The following is a 16,286-nucleotide window of genomic DNA, read 5'->3' on the forward strand; positions in this document are numbered from 1 at the left end:
CAAAAATACTAGTGGCCACTGGGAACCTTAAATGTAAATTATAAGAATTTTTTTTTTAAAGAGCAATTTTCTACAACAAAGTAGGATGCTATTAAATTTTAGGGATTAATTAAAGGTTGAAGGGGATTGCATGTTGTATCTCGAGTAGGGCAAGACTTAATGCCGATTTTACTCATTAGCATTTACCAATTCCTAACCTCAAAATTAAGCTTTTTGCCATTTTATAGTACTTAAAAATATAAAATGTTTTTTAATAAAATTTAAAATTTGTGGTTCCATCTGTTATATGTTTCCAGGAAAGTTAAGCAACTTGTTGCTGGATTTTTGAAATTATGATTTTCTCTCTCCTTCAAAAAAACATTTGATAAATATAAAACTTAAGTTGAATAAACATTAAATGACAAATTAGAAAATATAACATTGACATGGATTGATTTTAGATAATTCATTTAAGATAAACTGCATCGTCAGTTTAAAAAATAAAAAATAATTTGTTAAAGTGTCAGAGAAAGAGATCTCGAATGGAAATGATACCCGCTGGGTATTTCTGTTATAAAAATCCTCTGGTCCGTGTTAAAAATTGTGTGATAATCATGTTTTTAAAATTGCAAATGATATTGCAATTTGCACCTAATTCTGTAATCAAATAAAATATTAATTTTATCAATCTGTCATTTGCACAGTAAGTAAAATAATACTTCACAATTTGTTTTGGCTCAAACTAAAACAGTATAAGAGAGTAATTGACACCACACAAACACTGGCCAAATTGTGGCAAAACTGCAGTTCTGAATGAGGGGTTTGAACCTCCCTACTAGATGACCAAAAAAAGGCAAAAGGAACCGTATCTCTAATTGTGACAAAAATATTTGCCTCTTGACTGCTTGTTAAATAAGTAATTTGCTTAACAGGGCTTGTGGTGCGATCGGTTAAGCCAAGGAAGTAGTCGATGCAATGGCATTTCTTGTATTTTATAAGCTTCTAGTAGTCTCTAGTGAAGTGAAAAACAGTTGATTTTTAGCATTGTTTTGAGAAATAGTTCTGGATTTTTAACTTTTAAATATATATTTGTACCCAAATGGTAATTATTATGATGTACTTGACGATTTTTGAAATTTCGGTTCCCTTATGATTCTTAGTAAAATATATATTTGTCTAACAACATAATACAGTTCTACTTACCCGTCGATCATCGGATCGGAAAGACCAAATTGTCCTCTCTCGTTAACTTTGGAAACATTGCTTCCACAATTTCTAGGACGAAGGGAAGGTAACTCCATCTTTCAAAAATTTGAAATCTGGAAATTTAAATTACAGATTAAATTTCTACATAAAAAATAAACACAAAATGACAAATTACCAGTGAAAAAATAAATAAAATCACAGTAAATAAATTTTGAAACATGGATTTAACAATTGTAAATGTTCAACATCAATGTCAACAAATCACATGTCACATTTCTATTATTGACACTACATTTTTTTAACCAGCAATGCTCGATTCTACTTTAGTGATTACATAAACTTTCAAGCAAAAAATATGCACGATCAAAAATCCACACGCATTACATCAAACTCCATTCCACGAGAAAAAAAACTGGCATACAGTACGTAATTTCATGACAACCGACCCATTTTTTTTTTTTAAAGTATTGCGATTTCCACTTTTTGTGCAGATAATGTATATTATTTTATTAATTACCATATTTACTCGCATATAAGACAAGTTCTTTATTCATTTATCACAGCTTCAAATTCCTAGGTCGTCCTATACGTATGGGCAAAAGTTTCTTTGAGTTTTTGCAAATAATTTTTGTGAACCATGTATTCCAGCAGTTCCCAAATTTTTTAATGTTATAATTTGATATAGGGCACCTAGGGAAAATCTGCATTTAGCAAGAGTGCCTAGAATAAAAAAGTTTGGGAACCACCGGTGTATTTGCATTTTTTACCGGATGCTTACCCTCTTGTATCTAGAAACATAAGTATTTTATCTGGGTTGTTTGAATCGTTCTTGCATATTGTCAGGAGTAAAGATGAATATCAATAGGAAAAGCAAAGTTTTTGAATTGAATTCCAGATTGAAGTTCCAAACTCACCCGATATAAGTTTTAATCCGTTCCCACGGGAAAACAGATGATATTTGGAAATCAGAATTCGGAGAAACTCATAAGTGTAATCGACTGTTAAGAACTGCCAAAAAAGGTTCTCGATCGTCCAGCATTATGTGAACAAATTATGTTGTCGATTTTACAAGGTTTTTCCTTAAAATTTAAAATTCCGGTAATTTTTGCAGGACAATGTGCACATTTACATTCATTTGATATTTTACTTGTGAATAAATGAAATAAAATTAGAATTGTATTAATAAAACTAATTTTCTTTATTTTGATCTTTAAAGTCACACCTTGTTCTATATGTGAGGTCGTCTTATTTGCAAGTAAATACAGTATTTTTTTAAATGACCATTTGATAAGTGCCACATTTAGATCCAACTAATCTATTTGGAAAGCAAGCACTCAATTTTTGAATGATCCCGACAAAGTTAACTCCCCTTTGGATCCCGATGCCTCAGAAAACTCCTACACACAACTGAAACTTGCCAAATCAATTATTTTGGATAAAAGTGCACAGTATTATCAGCAATTCATATGCAAATTCCACAAAATCCCATTTTCTAAATCCAGTAAAATTCTATGTTTTCCACAAACAAACTTAAAAAAAATTTAAGCATTTTGTGCAAAGGGAAACGGTATGGCAAAATACCAGAATGCAAGACATTTTAATCATTAAAGGCTCCTTATTTGACATAAGACTGTTCTTACTGCAAATTACTTTTGGAAATATCTTGCGCATCACACATTTCATCTATTATACTGTACTAAAAAACACTCTCGCAGATTTCTGAAAAAAAAAAAAAAAAAAAAAAAGTTATCACACAATCAATTATCGTAACTGGAAAAATTTGATTAGTAGCGCACGTCGTCAGACTTCGAGTTTCCCGTAAAACTTTTTGAAATTATACCCAAAAAAAGGAGAAGCGGCAACAATAAAGAAAAACCACCTCCGACGACGCGGCGAGAGCCTGTCTTCGCCTTAAATTTGTCCGTCAAAACGGAGACAACCGCACGACCGAACTTACTTTCCGTAACCAATTTGGCACCGCCAAAAGCAGAAGAGCAGTTTCGTACTTGAATTTACCAATCCATCGTAAAGACAACCGGACCGTGCAGTTAAGCGGCCATCAAATCCGGACCAAAAGACCACGGTCCGACGGTAGCCCGCACGGAACTCCGTCCCTCACCACCCGGCCCAACCCACAATGGGCTTAATAAAAACCCTTTAGTGCCCACAGAGCAGGGTTAGAAATTACCCTCTATCTTCACTTCTCTTCTAATGGACCTAAAATATAAAGTCTTACTCCTTGTGTACGTTGCTGCGTAGAAGTTATGGTAAACTTTTACCCCTATCGCTGCATTAAAGCCTAATCCTACGCGCCCTAATTTATAAGAGGCCTTCTAGAATCGTCACCTTTGTCTATATTTTATAAATTAATCGTGTGCCTTTGGAACACGCCGAACTTACCCTAAAATGATCAATTTCGCCACTAGAGCTTCGAAATCGACAGTCACCGAAAAGCGCCCTCTTCCGCACGAAATACTAAAAAACGTCGAATAACAAAAAAAAATGTTTTTTAATTGTAAACTTTTTAAATAATTTATTAAAAATCACAGAAATTTATTTAAAAAAAAAAAACTCAAACTCGAAATCCACCGAAGAGACGAATTACGTCGATGTTAAATACTTGAACGTAAAAATAATCCACGGCGCTAATTCGAATTTCGGTAAACGCGTAACGTTTTCTTACACACACAACGAAATTTTCCCCGAATTTTTTTTGCATTTCTCGACGTTTTAAAGTGTCCCGAGTCCAAAAATGTAAAGATCTTCGGGGAAGGGGCGGGTTATTTTTTCTACCGATCGCCGTACTTTTCCTCCGTTATATATAAGACAGCGGGGAAATTAAAAATAGCGCGATACTTTTACGGTATTTAATGATATATAAAAACAGTACAGTATATAATAATGCTGTAATCGATAACTGAATAAGGAATACTGTATATATATATATATACAGCGGCGGTGGAGAAATCGAATTCGGAATCTTCGGTCCTTCGACATCTTTACGTCAGAGAAGCGCGGAAGTGACGTCGGACAAACGTAAAGTTATCCGAGATCTGTAATTAGGGGATTTTATTTTTATAATCTCGATCGGATTAAATAGTACGCCTTCGTAAGACGTCGTTGCCAATAGGAAAAAAAAAAAAACTTAAACAACAATTATAAATAAGATAAATATAACGATCGAGATAGAAAACGCAATGGCGACGAATTAATAACGGTTTATTTAATTAAAATGCTTCGGACGAATGAGAGGAGGGCACGAAACCTTTAATTAATTTGACGTCATTAGGTGAGAGAGTGACGTAACATCGAGGAAATGACGCCGGTCGTACTTTGATTCGGTGGTGCGATGGAAGATTTCCGTCGTATAAAACTCGTCGGTTTCGAGTAATACGGACGTTGAGATTCACGTCGACCTTCTGTACTTATCAGTTGAGAATTTGAGGCGTGTGAGACGGTAAGTATCGGACGGGTAATTGGTTTACCTGTAAAAAATACGGCGCGATGACCTAGATAGGTTGAGGGCGTAAAGGGTTGTCACCCCCAGTGGAAGGCCAAGATCCCCCTGGCGGAGACACCCCCCCATACGGAGCCAGAACTTTTAAACCTTTTAAATCTGCCATTCCTTTGTAAAAATATGGAAGGGGAGGGTTGCTTATCTTGCTCACCGCTTATTAAAATGCTTGGCGAATTCAGTTAAGTTTTGCAATAGATGATCTCCTTTGATAAGAAGTAGGGTGCACCGTTGCTAATCCGAACCTAATTCGTTGGTTTTGCGGCCGAATGTTCGGCTAAAAAAACAGTGGTTGTGGAATTATGCTTTAAAAATGCTATAAATTATGTTAAAATCTGTAGTAGGTGGGGACGAATTTAGACCTTTGTGCTTAGGAGTGATGCCGATTGTTTGTGGGAAACGTCGGCTCTCTTCTCTCCATCCCTCGCCTCCCTTCTTTATACTTCCGCACTTCTAATTTTGAGAAAATGCTTAATATGTTCGGTTTTGGTGGCTCGACTCTGCCGACCGTTCCGGGAAGTTTGTCTGCCTGGAAGGGACGAGATGAGCCTGCAGACTCTTTGCTACGTCGTCCCGTCCGTAGGAAGTAAAATACATCTGTCTGCAGCTCTTTGCGATTCTTTTCCAAATTATTTTGCTAAACTGAACGTTTTGCTAATTGGAACGACTCATACTATGATTATTTTCGGTTAGATGGGGTGCGTTGTACTAAAATTGAGTTTTAATTTTACCTCTTTACTTAACCTAGATAGGCAGAAAGTCTAAAACTGTAAGATTTAATGAGTCATCTAATAATCCTGTAATTAATACATCGACCGGGATTTATGGGAGAAACTGTATTAAACTACATTTTATCTAAAAAGATACTTGAAAGGAAGAAGGGAGTTAATAAAACTGGACTAAGATTAACAAAAAGGAGAAGCGAGATCGCTCAGAAAGCTTAATTTAAACGGGAAGTATTTAAGTCAAAAGGATTTGAAACCATTATTTTGTAGGTATTTGGATTGCTTTTTTTGTAATAATTTTGTATTTTCTGAGACATGTTACGTTACGGGTTTGAAAATAAAACGAGTCGAATGGCTACTTATTTAAGGAGGCCGACATTTTTTTAAAAAGATTTCTGGTCGAAATTTGTCTGCCTCGACCTACGATTAGTTAATAAATGGTTCAGAATAACACAGAATAGTAAAATAATGGGAAGAAAATTTGATCCGACTGATAGAGATGATGCATCCCTATTGGTGGCAGTCCAAGTTAGCATTGTATTAATAATAATAATAAAAATAATAACAACAAATCAGTTAGTCTTGAAGTATATTAAGTTATATTTTTTAATATTTTACCTTGTTAAATTAAAAGTAAACAATACTCTATTGTATTAGCATTTTAATTTACATATTTTTCTATAAATGCTTCAAAGTTTTGTATAGTTTTTTTACTGTACAAGATGGCGATGGCTTGTCCGACTATCGATTGATTATAGAAAATTTTATATTTCCAGAATCTAAATCGAAAGAATGAGACTGGTCATTTTGAATAATTATGACGAAACTAGTACTTGGGCCGCCAAGTACGTTCGTAAACGCATTCGTCAGTTCAAGCCCGGCCCCGACAACTATTTTACTCTTGGTTTGCCCACAGGTTGGAGTGTTCAATTTTTCTCTCTAACAAACTAATCAATGAATATATCATTCCAGTTTTAAGTTATAAAATGTTTAGAATTAGTAATTTTGTGTAAACGGTACTAAAAATGCTTCTGTAATGCCAGTTTATTTGCTAACATGTATATTTAGTGTACAAGAATGGCAGTGTGTGTTGTATTAAGACAAATTAAATCCTTTGTTAGGGATACATATAACATAAGAGTTATAAAATTCTTGTGGCAAATGGGCCAGAATAGACTCTTAAAAAACATTAGGTGGATTTTTTTTGATGTGCTTAGCAATGCTGGAAGGAAGGGAAGGAACATTTTAGAATATGACATCTATGGAAAGATTGTTTGGGGGAAAATCTAGAAAAGATGCTACTGTAGACTAGCATATAACATATTTTAATTATTATTAAAATTATACGTTTATTAACAGAAATAGGAAAAATATCTTGCTACGTTAAAGCAACCAAAGCCAAATTAACGGGCTAGAAGCGGCTATAATTCGGCTTTGGTTGCTTTAATGTTTATCGGGTTAGCTGATGTTTGTTTATATATCCTGCTACAAAGTTATTGTACAAAAACTAATATTTTTCATTGTATAACACGATTTATTAGCCTACTGTTTCAACTCTAGATAACCTGAATTTTGAGTAACTTGACCTGAAAAAATTCTAAAGACCAGAAAGGGAAGACCTAGAAAGATATCATTTTTTCATGTTATCAATCCATATCAAAGAAAAAAAATGCAATTCGTAATCTAACATTGGAATAAATATTATTATATTAATGGCATATAGACTTTCATTAGGACTTGTTGTCGTTAATTGATAAAAGCAAGAATGGGGAAAGTTAGTATTTAGTAGTTAGTAGCTAAAGTACTGTACTTTTAATTGAATGTGACAATTGCATCTATTACTTTTGTCAGCAAGTTTTTAATGTTTAGAAAAGTTAATCATTTTATGTTTTAATTATTTTATAAACTCCATAAACTGATGTATTTATAGGTTGAGAAAAGGCAAATTCTCCTATTCTTTTGGATCTCTGGAGATTTCAAAAAATACGACATATTACAAAAATTCACAAATAAGATAAATTATTTTGAATCTTTATAAAGGTTTTATACAATAAATTACAATTATTATACTTTAAATTTGTATAAATATTTAAATATTTTCAGGAAGTACGCCTCTAGCAACCTATAAAAAACTAATTGAATTTTACAAGGAAGGAACGGTTTCTTTTCGCTATGTTAAAACATTTAACATGGATGAATATGTAGGTAAGTTTGTTTATATAAATTAGATTATTATTAACTTTGTGTCAAATTATTTATTTGCTGTTGGAAATAAATAATTTGTGCCTAAGATTGTGCCTACTGTAGACCTGTTCGAGCCATAGTGCCAAGCACCATGAGACATCTGCCCACTCTCTACTGCTCTTGGCTATTATCTCTTGCTTGGTTTCTAAGGTGAGCAAGGTTCTTGACACTCCACTCTTTTTAGGCTTCATGATATTATCAATGTCTTTTAGAAATAAAAAGTTTAGAAAAGTACCCGCGAAAATTCAGTGAACGGAAATTAATTACTAAAGAATTATGTAAATGTGAGACCTGGGTGAAATTTGAAGTTTTGGTGTTACTGTTAACAAATATCCAATAGGACATTTAAACTCTCACCTTTTAGAAAATAAAAATTGACACAAAACTTAACAAGCATCCAATAGTCTTGCAAAGACTAAAAAATTATTTGTCAGAAAAGTAAGAAAAAGCTGGAATTACAATGGAGAATTTCAAAGTTTGAAGGAATAATATCTGATTGGTATTAGGTCGAACGTCTTCTGCGCTCCGGAAGGTTTTGAATTGTTACTTGGAGACAAGGGAAAACCAATTGGTATTATTAATTATTATTAAACCAATCGGTTTATTTTATGTCGCTTCTTTTTGTGTTTGTTCTGTGAAGTGTTCATTGTCCAAACAAAAAATCTTTTTCAAAAGTGTTTGTTATCCTATTTGTTCACTGTACAAACTGTTCATTAACCAATCACCTACTGTACACTATTCTTTTTCATTACTAAGGCTGTGGCTATGCAGACGCAAGTGAGCGAATTTTCCGAGTGAGTGAGAATATGTGGCGAGAAGAGGTGAGATGCGATAAATATCAAAACCTGTCAGATATGTGTGAGAACCAGAGATTTGCTCTCGCTAGTGTTATTTCTCGCTTCTCGTTTGTGCATGGTTTTTCTTTGCGAAAATTATGTAGATCAAAGGGATCACCAAAGTGATCCAGATCGTAATGTGGGTAAGAGTAAATGAGGACCTTACACGAATTTTAGAGAAAAGAAAATTTTATATCGAATCCCCTTTCGCGTTGATACAATAAGTACTAGAGAACATAAGCTATATGCTCGTAACGATCTTACACCAATTTCGCTTCCTTATTATCACAGTCACTTTCAAAGTTTGCGGGTACCGGTATCAAATCGTTCACAATGGATGTTACAGATGAATTACATAGCAGATCTGCCACAGCAGATCTGCCACTGCGATAATCAATATAGGGCAGTCTCCTTTGTGAGTGGATGTCCGATTGGAGCTGCGACCACGTGTAAACGAGAATTCATCCTTTGTCCAAACTAATGGGCCACTGAAAACAGGTTGACGATGTTTCCTTACCCAACCTTAGTTAGATAATTCCCCGACGAATACCGAGCCCGATGTAATCCGATTCCTTCACTTACTTCGTTCAGTCCGCTCCTTAGTCCGCATATGGATTGAGCTTTACCTCCTTTGTCCTTTTTTTTTCCTCGTCTTCCTTTTCGCAGTCCAGGAATCCCACAGCAGAAAGAAGACCAAGTCCTTTTCTTCCTCACGGGTCGCCCTTTTTATAACTTCCTATACACTCCTCCCTTCACCACACACGTGGTCACCAAGGGGCCAATCATGGCACTGACAAAATCCACCATAAGGTGGCGCGCGATACAAAAATTTGAAAAGAACAAACAAAGAACCCAAACCAAGGTGTGACAACTCACAATATATAACAGAATAATAATTAAAATACACGTGCCTAGCACTACAATTAAATCTCTCGCAATATCTCGCTTGCTCTAAATTCGTGTCTGCATAGTCGCACCCTAAGAGAGGTATGTTTATTAAAGCAATTGATAATTTATTTCCAAATAATAATTAACAAATTTAACTGCCTTTATAATTTTGTTCAGAGTTTCTGATATTTCTTCTCTATGCCATTTGAAAAAACTGGCATAGCAGGAAGATTCTTGTTCTGATATTTTTGAGATTGTTCAACACATTGAATTTTTGAATGCATTTATGAACAATATTCTTACTTACTCCAATTCAGATAGAGATTCATTGGAAAATCTTTATTCTGGTATAGTGACATTCTATTAACCGGCATCATCGGGACCAATGTAGTGCCTCGTTATCAAATATGCTGGACAAATTTTATTTTTACGTATCTTCACGTGTAAAACTGTACAAACCTGTGTTTTATGATTGTTTTTCCAGACTATTCCTATCCTTGGTTAGCTTGAAACAAGAACACTTTTCTTACTTTGTGCATTGTACACTTTTATTGTATATAAATACAGCAAACTCTACTGTTCATGTACTTTCATAATTAGAGTTTGCTGTAGCTCTTTATAATAATTATTGATTCCAAATGTGCTAGATATTTCTGCTTCTCAAATCAAATCCATGCACTAATGTTTTTAGAAAAGTCTTTAGAAAAATCATGAGCTAACTGGTTTTACTTAGCATGGAATCATGTTGTCTTGGCATTTGTCATCTCTACCCACACCCTTTTCCAAGAACTGCATGTTTTAAATGCTTTCATACAAAAATCTTAACTCTCTAGATTTACTCAGTGTATCAATAACCCTCCCTAATTAATAATGGCAGTTTATTGGGTTTGCTGGCATAGTGGATGCCAGGTTAACAGAATTTCACTTATATCCAATAATATACAGTGGAATGCAATCTTGTGAGACTTGAGAGATTAAATGATTATTTTAAAAATGTTTCAATGCATATATTTATTTGTGAAATCTTTGCTAAATTCTGCAGTAGAGTGTAACATTCTGGCAATTGTATAGATATGCAACTGTCAGTAAAACAAGTAAATATCATTTTAAAACTTAAAATTCTAAGCTAACTTCTAAAACTTTATTATTAGGTATTTAGCTAATAAAAAGCATCATTTAATGGGCAACAGATAAAACAGACTACTATCAAGTCTTACTACAATAGATTTTAGCAATAAGCGTTATTGATAGTATGTTTTATTGATATTGTTGATTCATTATTATTATTATATCTATCCAACTTAACTACAAGATTATGCACTGACAAATTTAGTTGTTATTGATAAAACGATTCCCAATTACATTGGAAATCTTTGTTTACTTGGTCTATGGCAATTAGTTCTTTCAAATCTCTGTTAAACTTTTGAGTCCAGTTAGGATTTCCAGGAATTTGCTTTGCCATTAAAGCAGCAATATTTGCAGTTCTCTGGAAATGAAATTTGCCAGAAATGCACTGCTTTTACATTCCACACAATGTGAGCATTCTCCTTTTAAATTGTGGTAAATACTTGTTTAAAACCAAACAATATGGTGGTGGTAGCATGCTGGATGAGTAGATTAGTTTTTGTCTTCTGCATTTTGTTTATTTCTAGGAAGAGAGAAAAATTTTATTGTCTTGTTTAATTACTAAACAGTGAGATAAATGTTGGAGATTGATTCCAAAAATATCCTGATAAAACTATTTACTAGAATTGAGAGAAGCAAAAGTGTAAATAGTAAAGTTTTCTAATCTACATGAGTAAATACAATTTCTGTTATGAAATTAGAAAAGTAGGAAAGTTAATTATGTTTAACACGCTGCAAAATAAAATTCATGCAGTCGTAATTAAAATATCTGTATTGGAGGTATCTAGCAGCTTAAGTTTTACCAAATTTATTAAGAATTACTCAGAAGATGTGGAAATCATTTTCATTGAGAGGAAACAATTTGAGTTCCTGGCAGAGAATTTAATGCCATCAAAAGCCATCCTCCTAGAAATGCAGACTTGAAAAAAATGATCCTTTTGAGTGTGTTCTAATAACTAGAAGCAATATGAGTTAAGCTCGGTTTACACTGTCTTATGAACCATTACAAACAAATACTAACCCAAATGAAATATTGTCTTTAATGTATTGTTCTCTGCATAAAACTTTACACCTATTTCTAAACAATTAGTATGAGCAGAAGTTAAACACATAAAGCCAAGGTCAGTTCTACCTGCTATCAAGCAATTTGAAATGGACTGTTTTGTTCTGCGACGTGACGGGTGAGGAAAATGATCGACGTGGGCATCTTTTAGGGCTCTCTGCCATCAATACTAATTGCTGCTCGCTATTATAGCCTTGCACGTGTCGCCTTACATGAGTGATGCATGCAAGATTATGAAATTATAACCAACACATATTGGAAACTACAATTTTACATATTACGTAATTTTTTTCCTTCTCAGGTTTCTTATGTTTTTTCTTTTGAAATTTGATCCGATAAAGAAAAGAAGTAAACATATCAAATATCGTTTCCTTGTAAATTACAAAAATTACAGTAATCAAATTAACTTTAATCATTTCATTTATAAAACATAGAAAGTACAGTAAAAAGACAAGGTAGAAATATGCAAAAGTTTCCATGAATTTTAGCAGTTTCGCCAATAAATATTTTTATGAAACAACAAAATTTTCGATACTATTACTAAATTTTAATTCATAAAAATAATATATTACTGTATTTCTAAAACGTGTCAATTGAAAAAGTAAAAAATATTTTTAAAAATGAAGCAGAAATAAATCGGTAGTAAGAAAGCTTGCACCCAGTTGTGAAATAAATAATAATAAGAAAGCTATTTTAAGATTAGTTTATGCACCGCGGGACTCAACTAATACGGCAAAGATGCGGAAAATTATGTGAGTATAACTCTTGCGAGTGTTGCACGTAATAAATGCGATTTGACACAATAGCAATTCAAAATAAATACATTTTTACAAAAATATCATTGCTTATATTCAATTAATCTCAAATGGATGTTTGCATTTGCTCGGGACAACGAGATCTGAATGTTGACTATTTTTGCACTGAGTTGCAAAAATAGTCAACATTCTTCCGAATGCAATAACATTGTCATCCGATTTTCTTAAAACTGAAAGGAAACTTTTGTTTAAACCCTAATAAAATAGTTTGCAGTTTGTTTACTTTAAAATTATGTGTGACTGTTTGTTTTCATTTCACACTCTCCTGTGAAAGTAATAAAGTTTTATTATCCTGACCTTGACACACAACTATCCCCCTTTCCAATTACAAAAAAAGCTGATGTCAATCTATGAAACTTGATCATTTACAGCAGGGGTCATTAAAACTGGCTTGTGAGGTCGGGTCATCTGGCCCGCCGCCGCACTATGTCACGAATGAGCTAATATACAATTATTTATATGGAAATATCATAGATTGTACTGTCAGTACTGTGATACATTGTTCTGGACTTCCAACTATTGATAAAAATTGCATCCCATGTTGACCTTTGCTTTCTCTCGACTGGAAGCATCAAATTTCTCAAGTAACTTCTGGAACTGTTTTTTTCCCCCACCAAAATCATTTCTGCACTTTTTAAAGAATATTCTGACTATTTGATAAAGTTTTGGTTGCTAGGTGTTTCCATAGAAGATCAAGAATAGGGATGGGTAGATTTCTGTTGGCCCTTTGACATTAGAGATTTGTGAATTGCAGGTTTACCCAGAGATCATCCAGAGAGTTACCATTCATTCATGTTCAATAATTTCTTCAAGCATGTGGACATCTTGCCAGAGAATGTGCACATTCTGAATGGAAACGCGCAAAACTTGCAGGAAGAATGTGACCAGTTTGAAAAGAAAATCACCGAAGCAGGAGGAATTGAGCTTTTCATAGGAGGTAATTAATTTCAGTTTTATTTTTTGACAAATAATCCAAGTATAAACTTTTCAATGGGAAACCATAATATTAGTGTGTAATATCCTTTATAAATTGAATTTGACAGGTGAGGTTTCTTTGGTTTTTTTCCAGAAAATCCAGTTACAACTGATCAAATATCTATTTTCTTTTCTTTTCAGAAAAACATGACACATGCATTTTGGATTGAAGTTTAATTAGTGATCCCTCTTCAGTGTTACTGTATGAAACATAACATTAGTTATTATATATAAGAAATATTTTATTAAACATTTGTAATAACTAATGTTATGTTTTATACAGTAACACTGAAGAGGGATCACTAATTACACATGCACTTCAATCCGAAATGTATGTGTCATTGTCATGCTTTTCTGAAAAGAAAAAACATAGATATTTGATCGGTTGTAACTGGATTTTTTTGGAAAAAAACCAAAAAAACTTCACAATACATTGAATTCGACTTACTTGGATTGTGTAATATTCTCAATATGTTTATAATGCTCTTTTGTTACATGAATCACAGGCATTGGACCTGATGGACACATTGCCTTCAATGAACCAGGATCCAGTCTGTCATCTAGAACAAGAGTCAAAACTTTAGCTATGGACACTATCCTGGCCAATGCTAGATTCTTTGGCAATGACCTTACTAAAGTTCCACACGAAGCATTGACAGTTGGTGTTGGAACCGTCATGGATGCCAAAGAGGTATTCTCTCCCATAAACTGTATATGCTAGATGTTTGGTTGAGGATGAGATGGATTACAGACGCAAAAAATTTTTAGTATATTAATCCATCTCATTCCAGAATTTGCGTATTTATTAAATTAAAGTTCTGGAAGTAGTCATCAATATTACATAATGCATCTTTTTGTCTTTGTAGGTGATGATATTGATTACGGGGGCTCACAAGGCCTTTGCTCTGTACAAAGCTATAGAAGAGGGAGTGAATCATATGTGGACAGTATCAGCGTTCCAATTACACCCTCGGACTATCTTTGTATGCGATGAAGATGCCACTCTGGAGCTGAGAGTCAAGACGGTCAAGTACTTCAAAGGCTTGATGAGACTCCACAATACACTGATTCAGGATGACGATATCCCAGAAGACACTAAAGACCAATAACACCTCCTTGGTCCTGGCCTAATTTACCAAATAAAAATATTTTGTTTGAATGGTCTGTGTTTACTTTTAGCAGATAATTCCCACCCACAAATGTTCAAAAGGAGAAAAAGATAAGTTGAATATGGTGAATGTATTGTTTGTATAAATTGTGCCAGCACTAGGAGTGCTCTCTATTGGCAATCATGCTAGAAACAGAGGCAGCAAAAGGTGTAAGTTAGCATTAAGCTAGCACTGCATGTGATAGTTTCTATACTCAGACATTGAACTAAAGCAGATGATGGTTTTACTACAAAATTATATTTAGTATGAGTTGACTAGACTATCAGTGAATTTTTTTCCCTCTCCCTAAATGTTTACTTTCATGGATATACAACAATCTTTATGGACTTGTTTGTCTATTGTCTCTCTTGTTCTTCTATTACACTTGCTCCATTTCTGTCTTTTTAATATAAACTTGTCGACAAAAACTTTTACATCCAGATGATTGCTCAGTTACTGCAAAACCTAGCATACATCTCAGACATGTATTTAAATGACTATAGTTGTGGTCCAATTGAACATCAGATAATGCCACCAGTATCTTAAAACCAGAGCCGTAACTAGGGTATGGCCAATTTAATAAAGGCGCCAACGAGAAGGTTTCGAAATAATATGCATTCGAAATTAATAGCANATTAATAAAACTAATTTTCTTTATTTTGATCTTTAAAGTCACACCTTGTTCTATATGTGAGGTCGTCTTATTTGCAAGTAAATACAGTATTTTTTTAAATGACCATTTGATAAGTGCCACATTTAGATCCAACTAATCTATTTGGAAAGCAAGCACTCAATTTTTGAATGATCCCGACAAAGTTAACTCCCCTTTGGATCCCGATGCCTCAGAAAACTCCTACACACAACTGAAACTTGCCAAATCAATTATTTTGGATAAAAGTGCACAGTATTATCAGCAATTCATATGCAAATTCCACAAAATCCCATTTTCTAAATCCAGTAAAATTCTATGTTTTCCACAAACAAACTTAAAAAAAATTTAAGCATTTTGTGCAAAGGGAAACGGTATGGCAAAATACCAGAATGCAAGACATTTTAATCATTAAAGGCTCCTTATTTGACATAAGACTGCTCTTACTGCAAATTACTTTTGGAAATATCTTGCGCATCACACATTTCATCTATTATACTGTACTAAAAAACACTCTCGCAGATTTCTGAAAAAAAAAAAAAAAAAAAAGTTATCACACAATCAATTATCGTAACTGGAAAAATTTGATTAGTAGCGCACGTCGTCAGACTTCGAGTTTCCCGTAAAACTTTTTGAAATTATACCCAAAAAAAGGAGAAGCGGCAACAATAAAGAAAAACCACCTCCGACGACGCGGCGAGAGCCTGTCTTCGCCTTAAATTTGTCCGTCAAAACGGAGACAACCGCACGACCGAACTTACTTTCCGTAACCAATTTGGCACCGCCAAAAGCAGAAGAGCAGTTTCGTACTTGAATTTACCAATCCATCGTAAAGACAACCGGACCGTGCAGTTAAGCGGCCATCAAATCCGGACCAAAAGACCACGGTCCGACGGTAGCCCGCACGGAACTCCGTCCCTCACCACCCGGCCCAACCCACAATGGGCTTAATAAAAACCCTTTAGTGCCCACAGAGCAGGGTTAGAAATTACCCTCTATCTTCACTTCTCTTCTAATGGACCTAAAATATAAAGTCTTACTCCTTGTGTACGTTGCTGCGTAGAAGTTATGGTAAACTTTTACCCCTATCGCTGCATTAAAGCCTAATCCTACGCGCCC

At 34.1% G+C, this 16,286-nt stretch overlaps 2 protein-coding genes across 5 annotated transcripts in view; one reads left to right on the forward strand and one right to left on the reverse strand.

The window, feature by feature from the left end:
- Positions 1 to 16,286, reverse strand: part of LOC111633921 (proteasome maturation protein-like) — a 34,294-nt gene that overhangs the window by 4,121 nt on the left and 13,887 nt on the right. The window contains exons 1-2 of one of the 4 annotated variants that reach the window (XM_023378575.1): positions 3,586 to 3,660; positions 1,183 to 1,298 (exon numbers count right to left, since the gene is read on the reverse strand). In XM_023378575.1, the coding sequence (XP_023234343.1) occupies positions 1,183 to 1,280 (98 nt within the window). In that variant the 5' untranslated portion in view covers positions 1,281 to 1,298; positions 3,586 to 3,660. Of the gene's footprint in view, positions 1 to 1,182; positions 1,299 to 3,373; positions 3,497 to 3,531; positions 3,566 to 3,585; positions 3,661 to 16,286 lie in introns of those variants that run through there. The other 3 variants (XM_023378578.1, XM_023378577.1, XM_023378576.1) reach the window with 3 other exon arrangements.
- On the forward strand, positions 4,456 to 14,529 carry LOC111633919 (glucosamine-6-phosphate isomerase 1-like). The gene is made up of 6 exons (XM_023378572.1): positions 4,456 to 4,642; positions 6,201 to 6,340; positions 7,528 to 7,629; positions 13,150 to 13,332; positions 13,877 to 14,061; positions 14,237 to 14,529. The coding sequence occupies exons 2-6, from the start codon at positions 6,217 to 6,219 to the stop codon at positions 14,477 to 14,479; spliced, it is 837 nt and encodes a 278-aa protein (XP_023234340.1). The 5' UTR covers positions 4,456 to 4,642; positions 6,201 to 6,216; the 3' UTR covers positions 14,480 to 14,529.

Source organism: Centruroides sculpturatus, unplaced genomic scaffold, assembly GCF_000671375.1.
Source record: "Centruroides sculpturatus isolate CEXI.00-Female unplaced genomic scaffold, Cexi_2.0 scaffold903, whole genome shotgun sequence".
NCBI lineage: Eukaryota > Metazoa > Arthropoda > Arachnida > Scorpiones > Buthidae > Centruroides > Centruroides sculpturatus.

Coding starts and splice junctions, on each gene's coding strand:
- LOC111633919 (XM_023378572.1), top strand. CDS start 6,217: ATGAGACTGGTCATTTTGAATAATTATGACGAAACTAGTACTTGGGCC. Junction 7,630..13,149: donor TAACATGGATGAATATGTAG/GTAAGTTTGTTT, acceptor TGTGAATTGCAG/GTTTACCCAGAGATCATCCA. Junction 14,062..14,236: donor CCGTCATGGATGCCAAAGAG/GTATTCTCTCCC, acceptor TTGTCTTTGTAG/GTGATGATATTGATTACGGG.